Genomic DNA, 21704 nt, shown 5'->3' on the forward strand with positions numbered 1-21704 from the left:
AGACTTACACAGTGTTTGAACTTGTGTGTAAACTGCTGTACGTTTTGAGTAAGTCTGCACTTATAAACCTTCTCAAGCTTACACAGGCTGGGCTTTTAATGTTGTGTTCAGTCAACCTCCTGCTCGCTTTCTCATCAGTGTAGAATCATTGCATAAACACACAGTCAAAACCAAATTAAGACAAACATAATGAATTTTGCTGAGCAGCCACATTAGCTTCAAGAGAGGACACAGTGAGGTATTCAATGAACAGTCACTGATTCTGAATTCCATAAATAAAAATTTTACTCTCATCACATGTTTCTGCACCTATAAATAAAGACCTTGGCATTTTTTTTGTTCTGCATGGGTTCTCTTCTCACTCTGCACTTAGCTTAGCATCAGTCCTCCTTGCTGGAAGCTCCTTATTCAGTTTTAATCTAATACTAATGATTATTACTAAAAAGGTAGGCAGAAAAGTGACAGAAAGAAATGTAGCAGGGACTGAAATAAGAACACAGAGATTGAAAAAGATTATTCTTATCAGTGATGGAGACCAGAATCACATAGCAGCAAATCAACCCATGTGACTTCCTGGGTGCCATCAAGGGCCCATAGCTTTGAAGGGAGAAACTAGTTACCAGAAAACCGGCCAAAGGGAGGAAACATATTTGACCTGTAACGCTGCTGAGAAAGCAGGTCATGAAAGTTTCCCGAGGACTGATAAGCTCTGGATCCAACCGTCCTGTTACGACTGCAAGAGCTGACACACTCGCAACACCAAATGCCTGTCAGGAGGACAAGGCCATGGGCACACACAAACATCAATAAAAGATTGTACAACTTGGATCCTATCCAAGAAGGAGTGCCAGATACATGCAGACAAAGACTACAGCATCATTTGCAGATCTGATGAGAGAAAGGGCCCCCTGAAGTTTTTCCTCAACACCTACCTAGAAGCTCTTGCCATGCCAGCATAGCCCTCTGCTTCTGGGTAGACAGCCATACTGGCTTCCCACCACTCCTCCTGCAAAGTAACTATAAGCAAGCATGTAAGTAAACTGTGTGAGCAAATAAGTAAATATTTTGTGTGAATTGTTATCTGCTATTCATAATAATGGTTTGAGTTACTTAATAATAATAGCTTAATGAATAAAAGGTGTCCTAAGCAATATCAGTTGTGATTTGTGTATCCCCTCAACTTGTTCTTCTACTAGGGAAAATTAAGTTTACAACACTGACAAAGAGCTAGTACAGTGGCTGTTTGTGGAGATGAACCAAAAGAAGCATGATCTTAATTGTCCACAGTTTTCCAGGTCTCCAGTAGAGAAGATATCAGCCAAGAGTAAAGCTTGAACAGTGTGCTGGCATTCACTGAGCTCCAGGGAAGATGGTAATGCTGCCAACTGTAATTTTCCCAGCTGCCTTTAAGGCTTGGTAAGTCCAGAGTCCTGTGACCTTGGACAAAAATTAAACCCTTGCAGACACAAGGGTAGATTTCCACCAAAGAAAAGGGTGAAGAACAGAGGTAAAATAAAAGGATATTATGTTGACAGAAGCTGCTTTTGTGGGGCAAACAAAAGCAGGAAAGTAATTTTTCAGAGGTTTGGTTACTTGAGTTGAAATAAGCCACTGACTCAACAGCACTGGCCGCAAATGCATAAGACAGGAAAAGGTTCAGAGAGTCTGAGAGAGTAGAACACAAAATGTAGCTGTTTATTTTCTATTATTCACCACAGATGGGTGTTGAATTGCCTTATTGTAGGTAGTAAAGGGCCAACCAAAACCTGAAACTAAAACATGAACATATCTTCCCTACTCTTTCCCTTTTATATTTATCCTGGCCACATATGATTAGCATCACTGAAATGGATGATCCCAGGCTTGCTTTATCTTCTTTGAAAACAAGAACTGACATCATGCATTTAGCAATGTTTTCAAATGTAATCAGTCGAGTGCCTGAAATTTCACAGTTCAGCTTTTTCCAGTCACAGCGATAATACATTATTAACCACTGCAGCTGCAAGAAAGTAAATTTAAAAGGCAGATCTAGCCAAAGATTTAAAATTTAAACCACTGTATTGCAACATGTGTGCACAGCTCATCTACTATCACATTTGTACATGACATTAATGTGCAATTAAACAGCCTCACAATAAGAAATCAGATAGGACCTTTCATCCTGCAGTAATAATGCTGGTACACAAGACTACTGTGGGTAGAAACTCTTATTATCAAGTGTAGCAATGCTAGAAACTATGAGCTGCAATTTTAGCTACAGAAGTTATATTCCTTTATTTCTCATTTAGAAGATGTTTGCCGTATATTAAATAGACTTTCTAAAGTCTCCTTCATTTGCTCATCCTGTTTATTTCTGTTTCACCACGTCTCTTTTCTGCTTGTCCAGCACTGTCTCAAATGTCTCTCCAGAGCAGTGACAATGTATTGTGAAAGAGAGTGAATCAAGTTAATAGTCGTGCTCGCTGCATTTATGATGCATCAGAGTTGTAAGAGGAAAATGCAACTATGGAGACAAATTGTTTCTTCATTTTAGCACTCTCTTTTCTTTTATTTTCCTTTTTTTCTTTTTTTTTTTTAATTTTTGTTTCTTGGATTGCTTGCCTTCATCCACAGAAAATTTGGGGGAATTCTCTCAGGGTAGTAGGAGTTCTATTTGCTTAACTCACATCAGATGTCTTCCCTAAAACAGTATATGATAGAAATGAATATAAGTTATCATTGATTCTGTTTGCCTTTAACAAACGCCAGAAACAAATAATGGAGAATACATTGGACAAGCACTCAAAGGAAAATTTTAAAAAGAATTGAGGCATCAACTGGAAAAGGCATGAAAATATTTTTTTCCCCTAAATGTTATTTTTTATTGTTATTATAGTCAGATTATACTGTTTAACTTATTGCTTTTTAAAGCAGGAAATTATTCTTTTTGGTCCAAGGTATTTTGCTGTGAGCATATTCAAAATAAGTGAGTATGAGCTGACCCAGGACATGACTTAGTCAATCACACAAGTGCAACACTTAAGTAAAATTAGTACCTGAATATCTACATGGGGTGCATTATCCATGCCCTTTCTGCCTAATTTAAATGGAAAAAGAATAAAACAGTAATAAGCTATGAAGAGCCTCCTTCATCTGCAAACATCTTAACTACCTACTCAAATCACCCAAATGCCCTCAATCAAACACAGCCACCATGACCAGGCTTGGTAGAGTCATCTACTGATTAAAGAGAAGAAAGGAATAATAGCGAATTATTTCTTTCACCATTGATTTCAGATTAGGCAAAAAGCAAATATATAAAGAGCATATCATTACTGAAAAAGGTAATTTTCAGTTTTAAATTTGTTAATTCCTGGTAAACCGAATACAAGTTCTGGACAGCTGAAGCATAACAGACTGAATTGTAGACTAATACCTTGGTTCTTTTAAATCTTCAGAGTTATTTATTTAGACAGAGTAGGTCTTGCACCCAAAAGACTTTTTTTCATACTCTCTTACGATTGGCAAAGATTACAACATCACAAGGCTTCAGGTAAAACAAGAGATATTCTGGTCTAGCACATTTACTACTTTCTGATTGGTGCTTCAAGCTTTAGTAAGTGTTTTCTGTCTCTTGTAAGATTAGATGTTTTGATTTTGACACCGTCCTGCTCTTTTTTAAAGATAAAATAATATAATAATGAGCAAATAATAATATGCATTATTCCATCATTTTTAATGCATGTTAAAATACAAATTTCATATTTCAGAAGTTTGATTTGCTAGTAACACAAAATATTGGAAATATTATATATCTCGGGCTTTTTTTATGAACTACTACTGTAAGCTAATATACACTATGGGAAGATAAAAATAAATAATATAGAATCATAGAATCATAGAATGGTTTAGGTTGGAAGGGACTTTAAAGATAATCTAGTTCCAACCCCCCTGCCAGAGGCAGGGACACCTTTCCTCTAGACCAGGTTGCTCAAAGCCTCATCCAACCTGGCCCTAAAACCTTATTCTCCACATCTTAATTCTGTATCACTACTTAAAATACAAGAGGAAGAAGGTCTCAAAGAAAAGAAGAATTGGAATAGATGAAACGTAAACATACATGACCATTAAAAGTAAAGCACTATACACCAGAGTCACCATATACATGATTTACTTCATAAAGTTCATGCAATGACATGTGATTTTAAAATTACTGATAGAATATTAAACATAGAACTATAGCGTAATACTGTGAACGTGCACATCCAGATTAAATGGTTAGGAAGAGTGAAAGAAACTAACTTTAGAGTTTCTACAACAGTGTTACCTAGGTCAAGCACATAGTAGTTATTTTCCAGTTTGTTTTATTAAAAACTTATTGTTTCATATTTTCTGTTTCACACTGCAGTGAAGTGAAAGGAAAAGGCAATGGAAAGAGTTAATGATCTCGCCGTCACTACTATTTCACAAAGACCCTTTCCTGTCTTAACAGAGCAGATGATAGATACATTTTGGTAACTGATTCTGGGCAACAGGAAGGAAAGTAAGTAACTTTTTTTTTTCTTTCTCATTTTTTTAACCCCATAACGAAGCATACAGCTCAAGAGTTAAAGAGATCATGGACCTGTGGTACTGCAAATTATTTTGCATTTTCCATAACACTTCTGGGAAATATCCTGCTGTTCAAAGTTTAGTAAAATCAACAGCATTTAGGTACATTTTGCAGCATCTGTGGGTAACAGAACAATAGCAGGTAACACATTCTGAATCAGATTGCTTGAAGATAAAAGTGCTACCCATTCTGTGGATAACCACACAAGTTTGCCAAACAGTCTGGCAAGAAAGTCATTCATGTGAGCTGAGCTTGCAAACCTCCAAGATTTTTAAAAGCAGAGAGACATAACAGCCATTCGTGACTTAGAGTGCAGCTCTCATGTATGTAGATGAGTTTTGTTTAACCATGAGCTCACTGATGAAATTCTTGGTTTGTTTGTCAGCCTTTCAAGTCTAGATCTACCCAACATTATGGACTACTACAAAGGCTGCAGAGCCCTGAAGAAACTCAAACCTAACCATTTGTCTGTATTTAAAAAAGCTGTCCTGTTGTATATCTAAACCACTATGTAATACAACCTTTAATATTTTACACTGTCGTAGACCCCTATGAAGTTACAACTTACTTAACTGAATATTGCTTGATCCAAAATTGGTCTAAGGGGTAGAGAAAATTTACAGTCAAAGCAGACTATTAATTGAAATAGAAATACCTATTATTTTTAATTAATGTATGCTTGGTGCAATTTCCATTTAAACTGCAGAGAAACTTCATATAATACTAATTAGCATTAGTTTTCTTAGTACACTTGATCAACATGCCCTGTTTCTCATCTTCTGAGCATTAATAAATATTGGATTAAAGCACTGTTCTAAGGTACTTCAACTATCTGCTCTTCTATACACATTCGGTTATGTAGATTAATATATATTTTATGAACTATGTGAGATGACATATATGGCTTACAGAATATACTCAAGATACAATTCAGTAACAAAATGAAATAGATTTAATCATATGCAAGCACAAAACCTCTTCAAACATAGTCACATATTTTTCAAACATGAAGACAAAAACTCATTTGGAGTAGCAGTAGCATCTGCTTTTCACTCAGCTAATATCTTACATTTCCCTCTGCTCTAAGCTATGCATCCAATATATGTAAAACATGCTAAGACACAGAAAACTGGCACTTCCAGAATGTTAAGTACAAAACACATTTCCATTTATTTTTCCTTTTAGCATTTGGGACATAAACAGCCATATAAAACATGACTTTGGTATTTTTATTACTACTATATAAACTCAAATACAAATAACAATGATTTTAACTTATAGTTCAGAAATGAAACAGCAGGTTAGTAGCTTAAAAGTCTAATGTATTATACTGCAATAATACTGCATTAAAAATTAACATGTGATATCTCAGTTCAAGAACTAAACTTTTTAACATTTAAATACAACAGTCCTCCATTCATTTGGCAGACAGCAAAGCTTTTGTCATATTCAGAAACTTGAATGAAATGACAGCTTAATGAGTAAATTTTGATATTGGGCATAAATTTGCATATTAGGAAGGACTACTACTACATCTACTGCTGTAGATAATCTTCAGATGGTGGGCACTATTGGCATTTCTTCTTTTATACACTCGATACCAAATCTCCTGATGCAAATCTAATAGTTGCATCTGTCCTTCTCCGGGAAGAAAAAAAAATTATATTTAAGAGTCATGAATCAGTGAGGCAAACATCCAGTTATCACTTCAACTATAGGCTTATTTCAGTACTGGCTATTTAACATGTAACTCAGAAATGTTTTTCCTGCTCTTCTGCTCAAAGGCAGGCATTTAATTAGCCTGAAAGGGAAAAATCTAACGATGTCACGTGTTGAAATACTTCATCATCATTTGGCGCTACAGAAAAGCCTGTTGTTTGTCCTCACACTCTTCGCACAAGTGTGACTGTTTCTCTCTAGTTAACAAATTTTAGCTTGCGTTAAACCTTAGCAGTAAACACAGCAGTACTGCAAAATCAGCAATTAAGGCCTCAATAGCTTCCACCAATCAGGGCTGTTGTCTGCCAAGAGCTGCAGCAGAGACAGATTGTGCGCCGGGTTTATTAACTCATTCTTTTTGCAGTGGAACAGTTAAGTGCCTCTTCTCTGGCCACATTAAAGCAGATATAGTTGTTTTACAGTGACACACACCTCTGCTTTAAAAAACAAAACAAACCTCCCAGAAGGCTGTGAATTTTTCATTTGGGAGCTTTCACTTCTATCCCAAAGTGACTACTGTCTCTATAACTGAAGTGCAACCTACGCATTGTTATACCCATTGCTACACAAACAGCACTTCTTTTATTGGGTTCAGTTTTGAACCATCTAAACCAAACTGGTTTTCACCTCTATACTGTCATCCCCTATCAGTGCCTTCCCTGATCCCAAGAAAACTGTATAATACAAGTGCTCTGATGGGGACTTTATTCACATTGGTGACTGTTTCTTCATCAGTTTGGGGGAGAAGGGAACTGTTACAATCAAGCTTTAGAAATCCATTTGCATAGACATGATAGGCAGAAACAGATGACAAATTTAGATGGAGAGAAATCTTGCAGTGAAAAAAAGAACATGAGACTTTGAAGGATAGCTTTAACATTTCAGATGTTAGAGTATAAGTTCTTTCAGGCAAGGACCACAACATTGTTAGGCATTTCTATTCTCCCCAGCACAGTTTGACAATGATTAATTTGCACTGCAGCACTAGAAATCATGAACAATTATAAGCTGTGGTCTTCCAAAATGCCGCATATCTTCAGCACCTTTTTTATTTAAATGCAGATAAAGAGGCAGGCCTACAAGAAACCATATTATGAAAGTCAGATTTCCTTCAGCAAGAGAATACACATTTAGGTCTGAATGTTAGAAAATGTCATTCACTGCATCTGTCAGGATAACCAGAATGCAATATTAACAGCAATTCACATAACAGAGTGCATTTAATATGATCATTAATATTTCAGACTGATTTTGAAACAGAAGAAAAAAGGAGAAACCAAGATGCGTATGTAACAAAATTTATATTTCATGAACCTTAACTGCTGTAACTGGGGCACAGGGATTAAAGGCCTATGCCTGAGGCATCTGGTCCTGAGGACAGAACATTCTACAAGCATTTCAGTTTTGGTTTCAGAAATTAAGTTTTTTAACCTTCCTGATTCTGAAGAAAAGCTGAAACATGAAATCTGAACAAAACCCATTTACATGGGATGCATTCCTAAAATTACTTATCTATCTAGAAAAAGAATTTTGAAAATGAGGAACTGCTCTATTCAGCTTAGGTTTTAATAGATTTTCTGGTATTGACTGAACTTTACTTTATGAAACTGCTGCAACAAAAGATTGAATAAAACTTGATCAAAATTTTCACTGCTATGGTGAGTCCTGTGGCTGGCCGTGTAACAGCTGCAAACATACACTTCCAGAAATATTTGCACAATCAAGGGCAGATTTGGTCCTCTTGTGGAGGTCTTTCCTCTGTATTTGTATATAAATTTACTGCAAGCCTGATTTAATGAATAAACACTAGCAATAATTAAAAACTAAGAATCTCTTGGTAATTATGTATTGCTAGTTGAGCTGCTTCTGTTTTCACTGTTTCAGTCGTGATCACCCTAGGAGCTATGCAGGCAGTTATGCTTTGCTTTATAGCTCTCTAAAGTTGACTTCAAAGGGTAACAAGTAGCATTCCCCATTTCAAATCCCCTTGTTTAACTCAGTTCATCTATTGTACATTCAGTACAGACATGAGCATCAGCAAGAGCACATCTGTGGCACTACTGAGGGTTAGCTCAGGTCAACAAAAATCAATATAATTTACAACTTTTTACATTTTCCTAGACTGAAAAGCCTGACATAACTGAAGGAGGCTGTATTTCTTCATATGCTTTTCTACTGACAAGTAGATATTTGGTCCATTGGCTCAACCCTTTTTATTTAGTACAAGTAAATCAATTAAGTATATTAGGAAGTGTATATGTTTGTTTAATTGGGAACAGGTATTTACTCTTTCTAGTAATTTCCAGATTATAGAAGAGAAAAGTATTAATTTTGCTATCACAAGATCAATTATTTATCTACAGGCTGGTCTAGGAAATGTTTCAGCTAAGACAAAGCTGGGGGGAAAAAAAAAAGAAAAATTATTCTGAAGAATTGAACAAGAAGCATCACCTCACTACAGTTTTAAACTTATTTTTGTTCAGATTGCAGTAGAGGAGAGATTCACCTAGAATGTTTATTGTTAGGAGAAACAACTATAAGCCACAGAATAACATTATACAGAAATGCAGCAAAAAAGACTGATTTGTTTGTTCAGAGGTGAAAAAAAAAAAAATATCACAGGCAAAAACTATTTTCTGACATCAGGAGTTCTGGAAAATACACCTCCAAAAACATTTTGAAATGTATTTAACCTATGGGTTCCCTTAGGACATAAACTGCATTATGGTATGATCGGGTCAAAATAATGTGTCAAAATCATGTAAAAAATATTTTAAGTCTATAAAATTTACACATTTACTTTTCTATTTTCTTCTTCAGTTCAAGAAATCCCAAAGCAATACATCTAAACACTGTAAGTATATTATCATATAAAAGCTGTTAGAGTAACATTTATCCTCAAATAAGTACAGTATGAGGCCCACCAGTATAAATTTTCCTCTCATTCCCCATAAATCTCATCTAACTTCATTCCTTGGCTTCTCCGTACATTCCTCCCTATGTCTCATTGTGCTGCTTCAGTTTTCGAAGCACCTCAGACACCTAACTGATGGTTTAACCAATGTTCTCCACGGGCTGCTAAGATGTTACCATCAGCTACAGCTCCCTTTCACGATTTGTAAGAATTGTCTTCATCCCAAATGATTAGGAACTATTTGAAAACAATCATCTCTAACGATCCTCTACAGATATTCAGACCTAATTCTTCAAAATAACCTGAATCTTCTGAAATGGTAGTGACCAAGTAATATCCTGTTTGGCCTCTGGGTCTCGGGCAAGTCCTGTACCGCTTATATTCTAGAAATAGAACCTTTGTATCAACATATCTACTCCACCTTTAAGAAACTGCAGTCTTCTGCTTTACTAAGAGCTCTGGGACCATAAAAATAATTCCATTCCTCTTTTTCTGCAATGACATCAGAATAGGGAAGTCTGCTTCCTTTCTTTTGCTCCTTATTCCTTCGTATTTTTAATATTTGTATTTATATATTTAATACATCTCACACCATTTCCAGGAACAAATGTTGTCAGAGATTCTGTTGCAACAGGTGAATTTAGATCTTAAAATTTGTTACTTTGCTTTTTGTAAATCTCACTTTCACTAATTCACACCAGCTAAAATTTACATGCAAATGCAGATTTACTGCTGAGACACTTTCTGCCTGTTGCACAGCTTTTCCTGCAAAAATGTTTGATCTTACGACTTGCCAGAAGCAATTAAAAATGTACCTACACAGAACAGTGAGATCTAATGAAAGGAACAATTATGTATACCAGAAACAGCTGATCTAGTTCATCTACATGTTTGCATTTACAGCAAAAAGTAGAATATTTGCCTATTTTTAACATTTCCCTTTCTCTTATTCTTCTTTTGGATGGGTTTACATTAGAATTTTCATTATTAGAAAAACCTAAAACTCAGGCTTATTCAATGATTGGAGAAATGCAACATGATGAAGGAACTTTTTTCTATTAAAGGCAAACCAGTACCCTGACAATACTGGCTGTTACAATGCCTCTTCTGGAAGTGCTCAGCAGTAATGAGATTAACTACTTTTTTTTTAACTTCATACTTTTCTTTTCAATAAACGGTTCTGTAGTTGCTTTTTTATTGCACATATTATGTAGGTAGATCTCCTAAAGAGAAAAACATATTTTGTCATCTCTAGACTCTGCAAGTGAACTCAACTGATTCATCCTGCAACCTGCACAAAGTCCCACAGACCTTCCTCTATGAGTATGCAAATACATGCTCCCTGTGCTGAGCTCTGAGATATTAATGGGTAAAATGAACAACTTAAGACTAGGTATTACTTAGCAGAAAGCTTCACATAAGCCTGGAGGGTAAGGGTTTTCCAAATTGTTTTGTGGAAGAATACGCCTTTTATAAAATTTGGAGATGAGACAACTCCGATGTCTTCTCAAAATCTGACCAGTGACATGATGCACTAGGAAAGGAAAAAAATGTTGGAGTAACACGTCTAACCCTTCCCCCTGCCTTAAAATAAGGTTGTTGTATTTTGTGACATGCATTTAACAAATATGGCTAATTTCTGCGTGTCAAAAATTTACATCCACAATTGCAGACCAGTAACCTTAGCAGTTATGAAATTGTCTCATGGACCATACTCAGCTTTAAGAATTGTTCTGCCAGTTAAGGTGTGAATAATTGTACCTTTAACATTTTCAATATCTACTTTTGAAAGTGAAACCATTCAAGGCTTTAGATTTTGTGCTACAATTCTGTCTCAAATAAGGCAAAAGAGACATAAGGCCTATCAAAGTTATCAGCTTCAGACTTCTTGCCTTCCTGTAAGTGACACCTGTTTCTATGATAACTGATGAGCAATCATTTCTATCAGTAAGATCGGGCCAGGGTGGGGGGGGGGGGGCGGAAATAGCAAAAGGTTTCGTTTCTTTACATACAAAAAATTAAAATAACTCAGATACCTGAACAAATCCTGACTGTAAAATGAGACATTTCATAAAAGAATTCAATGAAACATATTTTCAAACTAATAGTCTTCATACAACATTAAAATAGACAGTGACACTGTCTGAGCAGGAGGGTTGGACCAGACGACCTCCAGAGGTCCCTTCCAACCTCAACCATTCCATAGTTCTGTGACTCGAACTATTAAAAATAAATGCTGAATTATTCCAATGTTTTCTATACAGTGGTATCACCTAATAACAGTTTTGACCATGATCAGTGCTAGCCAATCTACATATCTAAAATGAGAATTTTTCAAGTGTTTACAGTTGAAGCGGTCAAAATAAAGAAGAGGTAGATGAAAAGAGATTATACTCATTTTATAGACAGAAAACTTAAGCTTAGAAAGCCTGTTTCCCATTTACACTAACAACATTCTTCACTATGCTGGCAGTATAAGGGGCCTTAATGCAGCTTTAAATTTAATTTATGTAGTGTACAATGGGCTTAGTAGAATTGAGAATAAGGCTGGAATGAATCAAAATGCTCAAGATCACAAATTACGTCTCTGAAAAGGACTAAAATTTAACTCTTCTCATATACAGTGCAACATGTAAGCACAAAGATTTCTGTCTTCTAGAAAGAGGGTATTTCATTAACAGTGCAGAAAGCTCCAAAAACCCTACCATAGTTTAAGATACAAGGACTACAAAAAAAAACCAAAATCAATAATATATTTTCTATTTTACTACCCTTCTTGTAACAACTATGGAAAGTCAGCCTTCTAGCTTTGTTGTTAGGATGCTGTTGTTCTGTTCTATACATACGTATATATACACATATAAGTGTTTTTATCTTGAAAGGCAAAAAGCAGCATCTCTTTCTCCTCACTCACAAAATTCTTCCTTTGCATATTTGTCTCCCTACATCTTTTTAGGATTTTAGGATCCCTAATCTTTTTAGGATTGTCAGTTACAGTATACATAGATGGAGTTCAAAAAACTAACTTTGAGAATAATAACAAGCATCAAATACCTCTTTGATACTCAGACGTCAAGAAATTTATTCTCAGATACAAAACCTACGCCATCCAAGGTGAAGACTCTCAATCTTTCTCACACAGTATGTAAACACCGTGCAACTTAAAAGCAAGAATCACTAATATACGAGTAGATAATATAACTAATGTAGTATTTGGTCTTGCATAATCAATGGAGAAAATTATGTTCATTAAGAATGCTATCATATGAGAAGCTGAGAACCTTCAGTGACTGCTCCGGTAGTCAGAGATATCTGAACATGTTTAGCAATTAAAAGGACCATGCACTGAACAGCTATAGCTTGCCTTCGTTGTGCCAAAAAATCCCTGTTCTTTTTCTGTTCTCATATGGAAACTCTACATCCTGCTGAGGTATTCATAGAAACAGTTTAAAAGTACAGTTTCAAGGAAAAAAAATAATTACCATTCAGGGAAAGTATTACTATTCTAACTGCATCAACAAAAATTATTCATCACCAAAACAATTTCATTTGAAAGTACCTTATTATTATCATACTAATCTAGCGATTAATAATTTAGTATTTCAACTTCAGTTAAAATGGAAGTTTTCTCCATTCTTAGTTAAGCCTCATATATTTTATTTTTTCACATTCTCTTATCACTTTTGAACTAGATAATACATTTACTGTATTAGGTAAATATCAAAGACTGCATTCTCTACAAGTAGTCAGCTAAATAAGAACAAAAAAATAAAAGCAATTATAATAAATATAAATTATAGTTATCATAATAATGCTTATAGGACAACCACAAACGTGGTCTCCTCTTTCTAGGCACTGTACAGAACAATTATTATGATGACTCCTTCAGAAAACCCTTTTTTATTATTATTTTGTATGACTTCACATATTCTTTTCTCTTTGCAGGAAAAACAAATGTTGGTGTCAGAAAAGAGAATATACCAATTCACTCTGAGGGCAGAGGACACCAGAGCAACAGTGTCTAAAAAAATATCCCAAGGACAAAGAACCGAGAATACTAGAAGCATCATGAGCTTCTGCTTCAAACTGGCCCTCCTATTTTGGTCCTACAGCAGTGAAAAACTTTTGATATTAAATTTTGCTATTAATTCTTTTTGCAATGAACAGGTAGGGGAAACATGCTGAAAAGCCTTTCCTCCAGTAGGCAGATAGTGTGTAACATTTTTCCCCAGACCTAGTTAATGTTGCCCTGTGTTTCTAATTCCTTACTGACACGTTAATGAATATAACCTTTCCAAAGTTCAGTCCAGATAAGCGGGAGATGATGAGGATCAGTTTGGCAGCTGAACAACAGAGAGAAGTAAGATCAATCTTTTAAAAAATTTACACACTTTCATTAATGATCTTCCTAATTTATGTGCATCTGAAGTGAACAGTAATTCCTCTGCAGCTCCATTTGCATGGTCTTGTAACCTCTCAGTATGATGGCAATGATACGTTTCACACATTACAATTGTTAAAAAGCTGCAAAATTATTTTGTGGTGCAGTTCACAGACAGGAAGTATATTTCATCAGTTACAGATAGCATTATCTTTTTCCTTAATTTTGCAGTAGAATTCAATAATGACATGCATCTTCAAAACTCTTCACAGTTTTAGTCCCAGCTTTCTGAACAAGATTCTGCCTGTCCTAGTCAGAAAGAGTACTCCTGGAGTCAGCAGATCTAATTCTCAAACCAGCTGAAAATCTCACTGTTTGGAAATCTCTTGACTTGTACCAGGTTTTCAGTTCTAGTGGTTTCCTAGCTGCACTAAACAATCATGCAAATTTTCTTCTCAGACATGATGCATGAGTAGGTATTATGAATAGTAAAAAAATATTAATATAAAGCATTTATGTGACAAAAGTATTAAGATACAGTTACAGCAAACCCTACTCTCCCTCAACTCTTCTTCATAAGTTTGCGATTTTTTCCTACTGTATACAAACTTTCTCCACAAGGCTAAAAAATTTCCTTTTTTATCTTTGCTTACTAAAGAAATTTCACAATATTTTAGAGTTGAACTATGTATTTTATCTGGAAAAAAGTTTCCAACAAAATGATGATTAATTACAATAATACACCAGTACCTTTTTTGATTCTTAGAGCTGCAATGCAAATTGAAGAGATTAAAAACATATAATGCAGCACAACATTTACAATTATTATTTTAAATATAACAGACCTGAATGGTTACAGTACACAGAAAAGTACCCACATTTTGGTTCAATAACACATTCTTAACTTAAAGAACAGTGAGGGATATAAATCTGCATCCATACATATTATAAAGTATGTTTCACATTCAAAAAATAGAATATTTTACACTGCTTGCTATGACTGCATACGAGTATATTAACTATATCACAACATTTGTGAAAAGCTGTTCGACTAGCAGATCTTTTACAAAAGCTAAAATAAGACAAACTTTCCAGGGTAATGTAGACCCAAATCCCTTTAATTTGTCTTTACAAAAAAAATAAGAGCATTTCATAGAGTGCTTTTTTATAAATTTCTCATTAGTACCTATCTAAAATGTATTTTCTATAGTCACATATATAAATGTATAACTACCAACTGATTCACATATGCTGTTGCCTGAATATGTTGTTGCCAGGCAACTGCTATAAAGCATTTTGCACTGCTTGCAAAAATCTGAATGAATGATTCGAGGCGAGATTATTTCTAAAAAACTAGGAAGAAAACTCACTACTGGAATGACATGAATAATTCCTTGTGTATTTCAAGGATTCATAGAGAATGTTTTTCCATAATTACTTATTTGAGAAAGGACAACTCCTTTGCATAGGATTTGAAGGGCATTTTAGAAGAAGGAAATTCATGTTCTATGCATGCAGCTAATGTTACCGCCTGGACTCTGAACTAAAGCCACTGAAGATAATGGGCTCCTTTAAATTGATTTCAGGGTCTTTTCATCAGGACTTTAATGTCCATCGTAGGACAAAAATGACAGACTCCTAAACGAAAAACCAAAAGGCCATCAGCCACAGCAGATACAACTAAACTCTCAATAAAATCTTACCATCTCACGACATGCAAGTGAAAGAGGTCAAGTCTACAAACACTTCTTTGTGTAATTGTCATATAGCTAAAGTATAATCTCACTGAGGCTAATGATATTACACACGAGTGAAAATAGAAGCATCTATAACCCATTGATTACATGGAAGTGATATGCTGTCTGCAAAAGAGAAACTATTTGTCCCTTTAAATAAGTGCCATCTATTACAAAATTAATAGACATTTGGCTATCAGACCTCTTGAGAATTAAGACGTACAAAAGCATATCAAGAAAAGCAATGCGGAAACACAGCAACTCCGAAGTGCTTAACACAAGCCTGAATCACAAGTTTCTTTAAACACAAACATTAGTATAAAAAAAATTGTTGAACTTTTTGTTCTTGTTTACAATGGCTGCAAGATATTTCTTTCCATTTCCTGCACAATATGCTTAATCAATAAGAACTGACCAAAGCTCAAAATGGCTGTTATTTCCATAATGACCAAAGTGGAAATCCATATATTTTCCATTTTGTTCTGCAAATCCATACATGTAACTGTAGCAAGAAAAAGTACTGAAAGCAGTAATTACTGGTATTTTAAATGATACTTTCAGTATTAAGTAGTAAATGTGACTAGCTTCTTTAATAGATTACAGTGAAATCCTTTTAATTCCACATCTCAGGTTGTCTTGAACTAGCATGAAAAAGGAACTCCTTTACAAGGAAGGAATCTGCCATTTAAATCCTGTCAGTCTGGACCTTTCTTAAAATTAAAATAAATTCGTTATAAATAGGAATTCAGTTTTTAAAGTTTCATTTGAATTATTTTCATGCTCTGAGATGTAACTCATAGTTGAGGTCATCCATCAGGATGCAGTAATAAATGGCAACCTCAATGCTTTCAAACAGGCTGAGCAAATTTGCCATAGATAATAACATAAAATAATCTATGGAAAGGATATCCATCCCAGGCTGTGCTATTTGCTTGGGCTTTTTCATTTGTTTGTTTGTTTCTTAGAATATGCTATGGCAACTCAACGAAATAGAAGAACCTTTAGTCTGCCCTCTGTATTCATCATGACCCACTTGCAAAGCCGCTGCCATCAATCAATGTAATCTCAAACTCAGGACATTTTGCTGATCCCTTAACTTTCTTTACCCTAAATATATACACAATAACAATTAAATGTTAGGATTTTGTAAGACACGTACTGCATTATTTCAAGAGGAACCAAGCTGCAATCAGAGGTTCGTATTCATAGCATTGTTAGTGCTGATTGATTGAAGACAGGGTTAACAGCAGAAGAAACACTATGTTCATTTCCAGAAAAGGTACCTGTAATGATCTAAAAGTATGGTTAAAAATAGGGGGTTTTATACGGTAAAACTTTTCATTTGGTGACTAAGAGCAGCCTATTATTTATTACTCAATCAAGACTGACTGGCAGGTACAATTTTCTCTTAGGATAGCAGTATTAGAGTATAAGCTGAACCACTCAGGAAATAATTCTACTCAGTATGCAGACACACATAAAACCCAGTATTTCTTCACCAACTGAGTGAAAATTTCTATTAGATAGGATTCTTCTGTTCTGCGGCCAAGGCGTGCCAGAAAAAAAAAAAAACAAAACAACCAAACAAAAAGATTATGACTTCGAAGGTTGATATGGGTCAAAACAAGACTATCGAAGTGACACAACGCTCGTTCTTAATTAGGCTTCCTAATGTGAAATCAAATTGTTTTTCTTCTAAGAAACAGCACTTCAACAAGGCATGAAATCCTCACAGCTTAGTTTATTAGGAGGCAACAAAGGGATTCAATCTGCTACAAGAAAGTTTCAGCCTATGAGCACAGCCAGCGCAGTATAAAATTGTGTCATATGAATTTTAATGCGATACAAGTATGAAAGATTCCAAAAGAACAAAGGCAGCACAGTCCTGTTCCACACTACACAAATGACCTATTCTGATCTGAATAGCACGCCACATTACAATCAAATTTATTTCAAAGGAGGGTCGCACAGGTCAAATGTAATGGCTGCAAGAATGAGGTATTTCCTTTATGTAGTATTAGAGAAAAGCAAAATATCAAACAGCACAGGAATGCCAGAGCACTGAAAAGAAAGACATATTTAGGCTGCAGGGAAACAGATTTTAAAAAGATGTTTTAATTACAGTTATCCTCACTCACTACAGTTTCTATCAAAGATACTTGAGGTACCTTGATGAAGATGTCACGTATACATGTGAGATTGTCTACTACACAGGCTTTAATATATATTTAAAATTTCAAGGCACTATAGAAATGTTTTATATACAGCTCGTGCTTAACAAAAGTAAGGAGACAGGCTACAGTGGTCGAACTGGCTGGATGCCTCTTCATGGACTGACACCTCCATGGCAGAAACAGGGATATTCCCAATGGAGACCGAGGTCAGATTCCAACAACAACACAGAGGCTGGTAACGCTCCTCATTTTGGCAAGCTGAATATCCAACCCTACATCGAAAGAAGCTACTTTACCAACATAAAGATAGCAGAACAATGTGATCTACTTGAAAATACAGGACTGTCAGAAAATATACGGAGTCCATTAAGATGTAAATACAACGGTAGATGAGCACTTGATGATTATGGTGAAAAGAAGGCAAAACTTAGGCCTTGTCTTTTACTTCAGGTAACCTTTCTGACCAGAATCACTTATTGATGGCAAAATACCTCCGAGTCATGACCACCTGGTTCAGAATGGACGTTTGTCCTCCGTGACTGGAGACAGCACTCACGCATACTATGAATCCAATTTGTATATACGTGGGGAGTAGGTAGCCAGGGTAACAAGTACTAAAAGCAAGGTATAGCTGCAGTAAGTCAGAGGTAAACACGTGATACCTTGTAAGTAAAACATTCATAAAGAGCTTCTATTTTACAAAGTACAAAATCAATAAAAGGAGGCAATCGGAAGACTTACAACTTAGGTTTTTGAAAACGAAATTCTTGGAAAACTAAATTCTACAGGAAAGTTCACCCCAAGTCAAAGGTTGTTGTTGTTTTTTTTAATAAAATTAAATACGCTATCTGATTTTGCTCTACCGTATTATGTCACTCAGTTTTACCTGAAACTTCACAGGTTGCATTATATTGAAGTATCTTCCATTTGATTCCCAGCCAGGGCTCCCTCAGTCACAAAACAAAACAGAATAAAAGCTGCACTAGAAGAATTTCCATAATGAGTTGGCTGCCAGCCTAAAGGTTAGAATTAGTTTTATTGCCCAAGTCTAGCACTAAAATTGTTATTAGTCACCTCTGCTCTCCAAGTTCTAATCAATCTACTTTTCAGGAGACATCAAAACATTCAAAGAATGTAGACTATTATGACCAAAAAAAAAAACCCAATAACTTCCAGTGTATGGGAATGAAACATAACTAGCAAGAGATACAATTCTATTTACATATTTCAAAATGATCTTAGCCTTAGATTCCAGAGCCTATAGCTCTCTTCCTTCCTTTCAATATTTTTGGAGGTTAAAAATAATCATTTGTTAACAGACTTTTATACCCCTGAAAACTGATGTATTCACCTACATTATGACAGCTGTAGTGTAATTCATTAAGGTTTGGACTTGGAGATAGACATAAGGGAAAAAAATACAAACCTTTAATGTTTCACTTGGTGAATAAAAATTGCATTAATTTAGCAATTCAGTCACAAGAATCCAATTAGCTATGGATATATACACACATATTCATACCTTTCAACCATCACACTCATTTGAATTTTCTATAATATAATCCATTTTACATTGTACTTAATAGATTTATTCAGATGTGCATCCCCATATGTCATATTTAAGCTTATACTACCACCTGCCTGAGGCTGTGTAGTCTGAATTGTCACCCCCATACACCTCTTCAGTAGAAGAAAATCCTCCATAGACACTGTATGAACTGTGTCACTTCTGCTTAGTGTAGAAGTATGATAATCATTCCAGCCATGAATAATATCCACTCCAAAAAATGCAGTTATATGTCCCCCACCAAAAAATCAGATTAATGTCTTCAAAACAAAATATGCAAGCTACTTAAGATATGCTGCAATGAAATATCACTGTCTTCATAATTTCATTTTCACAAGTCATCAAGTATCATCCAAGATTACTGTAATACAAACTCTACATTTGTTTGATATATGCTATACACATAGGTATATTAAAGTATTCGCATATATAGAGATACGCATATACACAATTTCACACTTAAAGGACTCTGAGATACCTTCAAATACAGATTTGCAAATCAAATAGATTAACTCTGCCTCCACCAGCATCAAGGTGATGTGATAGCATCACCTCACTGCTTTGTGTTGGGCCCATCTACTAACACTGCTGAGCTGGGAAAAAACTGACGAGCAAAGGTTAAGCAGAGGACTGCCAGAAACAAACTAAGGCTTAGAAATTGCTTCTTCAGATAGACTAATGCTTGACTGACGGATGGAGTGACTCAGGTTGCAAAATCATTAATAAGAGCATCCATTCTCTTTGGATTTACACCATCTCAAATATTTGGAGTTGGCACTATTAAGGATTCGGACCAAACTCTCTGCGCTCTTTTGGAATTAACAGCCCTGCCAAAACAGCAAAGTGCTCCAAAGGTCAATTTATGATGAGTCTCCCACCATCCAGCACACTGTCTGCAAGCAAAGCACAGCATCTGGGGGGAAGTGACAAGGGGGGAGGAGGAGGAGATAAATATTAGCACTTCGATAAGCTTGCAGAGCACAACTTGGAGGAGGGCAGATTTCACACGGTCCCTGCTCTGTTAGGTTTTGGGGGAAGCAGGGAGAGGCAGCCCACCTTCCTGGAAGGAAGAGCAGGTAGGGACTCTCCACTTTTCTGTACACACAGAGAAAAAAACAAGGGTGAACCTAAAAGACACCAGCCCTCTTCCCAGCCCCAGCCAGGTTTAGTCTCAAGCCCACAGGGACCGTGGTCTTTTGGGATTCCTGGCAACCTCAGTAGCTGTGCAAGCCAGCAGAGGCCTTGTGGCTTTCACTTCCCCTGAGCCTTCTCATTCTCACACACACAAAGGGTAGGAGAAAGCCCAAACTGATGAGTCCCGTGAGCGCCTGAAGTTTAGGAAATCCTGGCCCCTGCATGCACTCTGCTCCAACTTCACTGTCTTTTCAACGGTTGCTGTACCCCATCAGAAAAAGTACCCATGGCCAATCTGATAAAACCGTGTTATCTACAGCCTCTCTGAGCATCCTGGTGCGTACTGAGGCTGGCCACCCTCAGCTAAGAGGCCGTCCCTAGTTTTAATCACAGTCAGCCTCTGCATCTGTCTTTCCATCCATCCGACTGTCACCCCCTTCCCCTCGTGCCTGCCCCCGGCCCGCTGCAGGCTCCCCTTCCCCAGCCCCCCATGCCTGCGGGCACCAGCCCCCCCGCTTTTCTCAGTTACTAGCAGGCTGCTCTGGTACCAGCCTCCAGTATTTTCAGACCTTGCCCTGACTGAAGACATCCCTTTCCCAAAACGGGAGCATCCGTGCACAAAGTTTTTACAGATCCTGCCTGCGCCTTTCTCCCCCACCCAAGCCCCTGCCGGGGGCATCAAGACGAGGGGCAGGCTGGGGGCAGGACGCCCAAGGCGAGCGCCTGCCCCGGCCTGGGCTGTGGGACTCGGAGGGGACGGGGCGAAGCTTTCCGCGGACAGTGACCCTGGAAGGCGCTCGCTGAGAAAGAAGGGAGGAGCGGCGCCTTCCCGGAGACAGAGAGCGGAGAAGCCGGCTCTCTCCGAGGTGCAATGGCAGCGCATCCCCACAGACCCCTACGGAGAAGGGAGCAAAGTCCGAGCCGCGGCAGCGGCGGCGGTAGCAGCAGGTCGCCACGCCCCGCGCTGCCTGCCCCGGCCCGGGGCACCGCCGCCCCCCAGGCCGGCAAGTCGGCCGCCAGCGCCTCGCCCCCGCCCCGGGCAGGGCCGGCGAAGGGAGAGCTCACTCACCCCCAGCTTCCTGCTGCGGATTTTCACGTAGCCCTGCTTGACTATATCGTTAAAGTTGGAGGCCATGGCTAGCGCTGCCTGCTTCCTCGCCTCCACTCCCGGAGTCCTCCTCCTCCTCCTCCGCCGCCTCCTTCTCCTCCTCCTCCTCCCCCGGGCCCTCCCGGGTGCCGCCGGCCGCCGGCTCCCGAGGCGCCTCTGGCATCCAGGCAGCGGCAGGCGCCGCTCTCCGCTCCGCGCTCCCCCCGCGGAAGCCGCCCTCCGCTCCGCCCGCTCCACGCCGCCCCGGGTGGCGGCCGCGCGCTCCGCTCTTCTGCCGGCCCCTCGCTTCCCCCGCGCCGCCGCCCTGGCCGCCGGCTCCGCTCCGATCCGCACCGCTCCGCCCGGCGGCGGCTCCGCGGCTGCCCGCGCCTACGGCCAGG

General features: G+C 37.7%; 1 protein-coding gene across 1 annotated transcript in view; it reads right to left on the minus strand.

The window, feature by feature from the left end:
- The window catches only part of DOK6 (docking protein 6), a 283675-nt gene extending 262324 nt beyond the window's left edge, over positions 1-21351 (minus strand). Inside the window, exon 1 of the mRNA XM_068396927.1 lies at positions 21286-21351. Coding sequence (XP_068253028.1) covers positions 21286-21351 — 66 coding nt within the window. The remainder of the gene's footprint in view (positions 1-21285) is intronic.
- Between the last annotated feature and the right edge of the window lie 353 nt (positions 21352-21704).

This window comes from Nyctibius grandis, chromosome 3 (genome assembly GCF_013368605.1).
Source record: "Nyctibius grandis isolate bNycGra1 chromosome 3, bNycGra1.pri, whole genome shotgun sequence".
Lineage (NCBI taxonomy): Eukaryota > Metazoa > Chordata > Aves > Nyctibiiformes > Nyctibiidae > Nyctibius > Nyctibius grandis.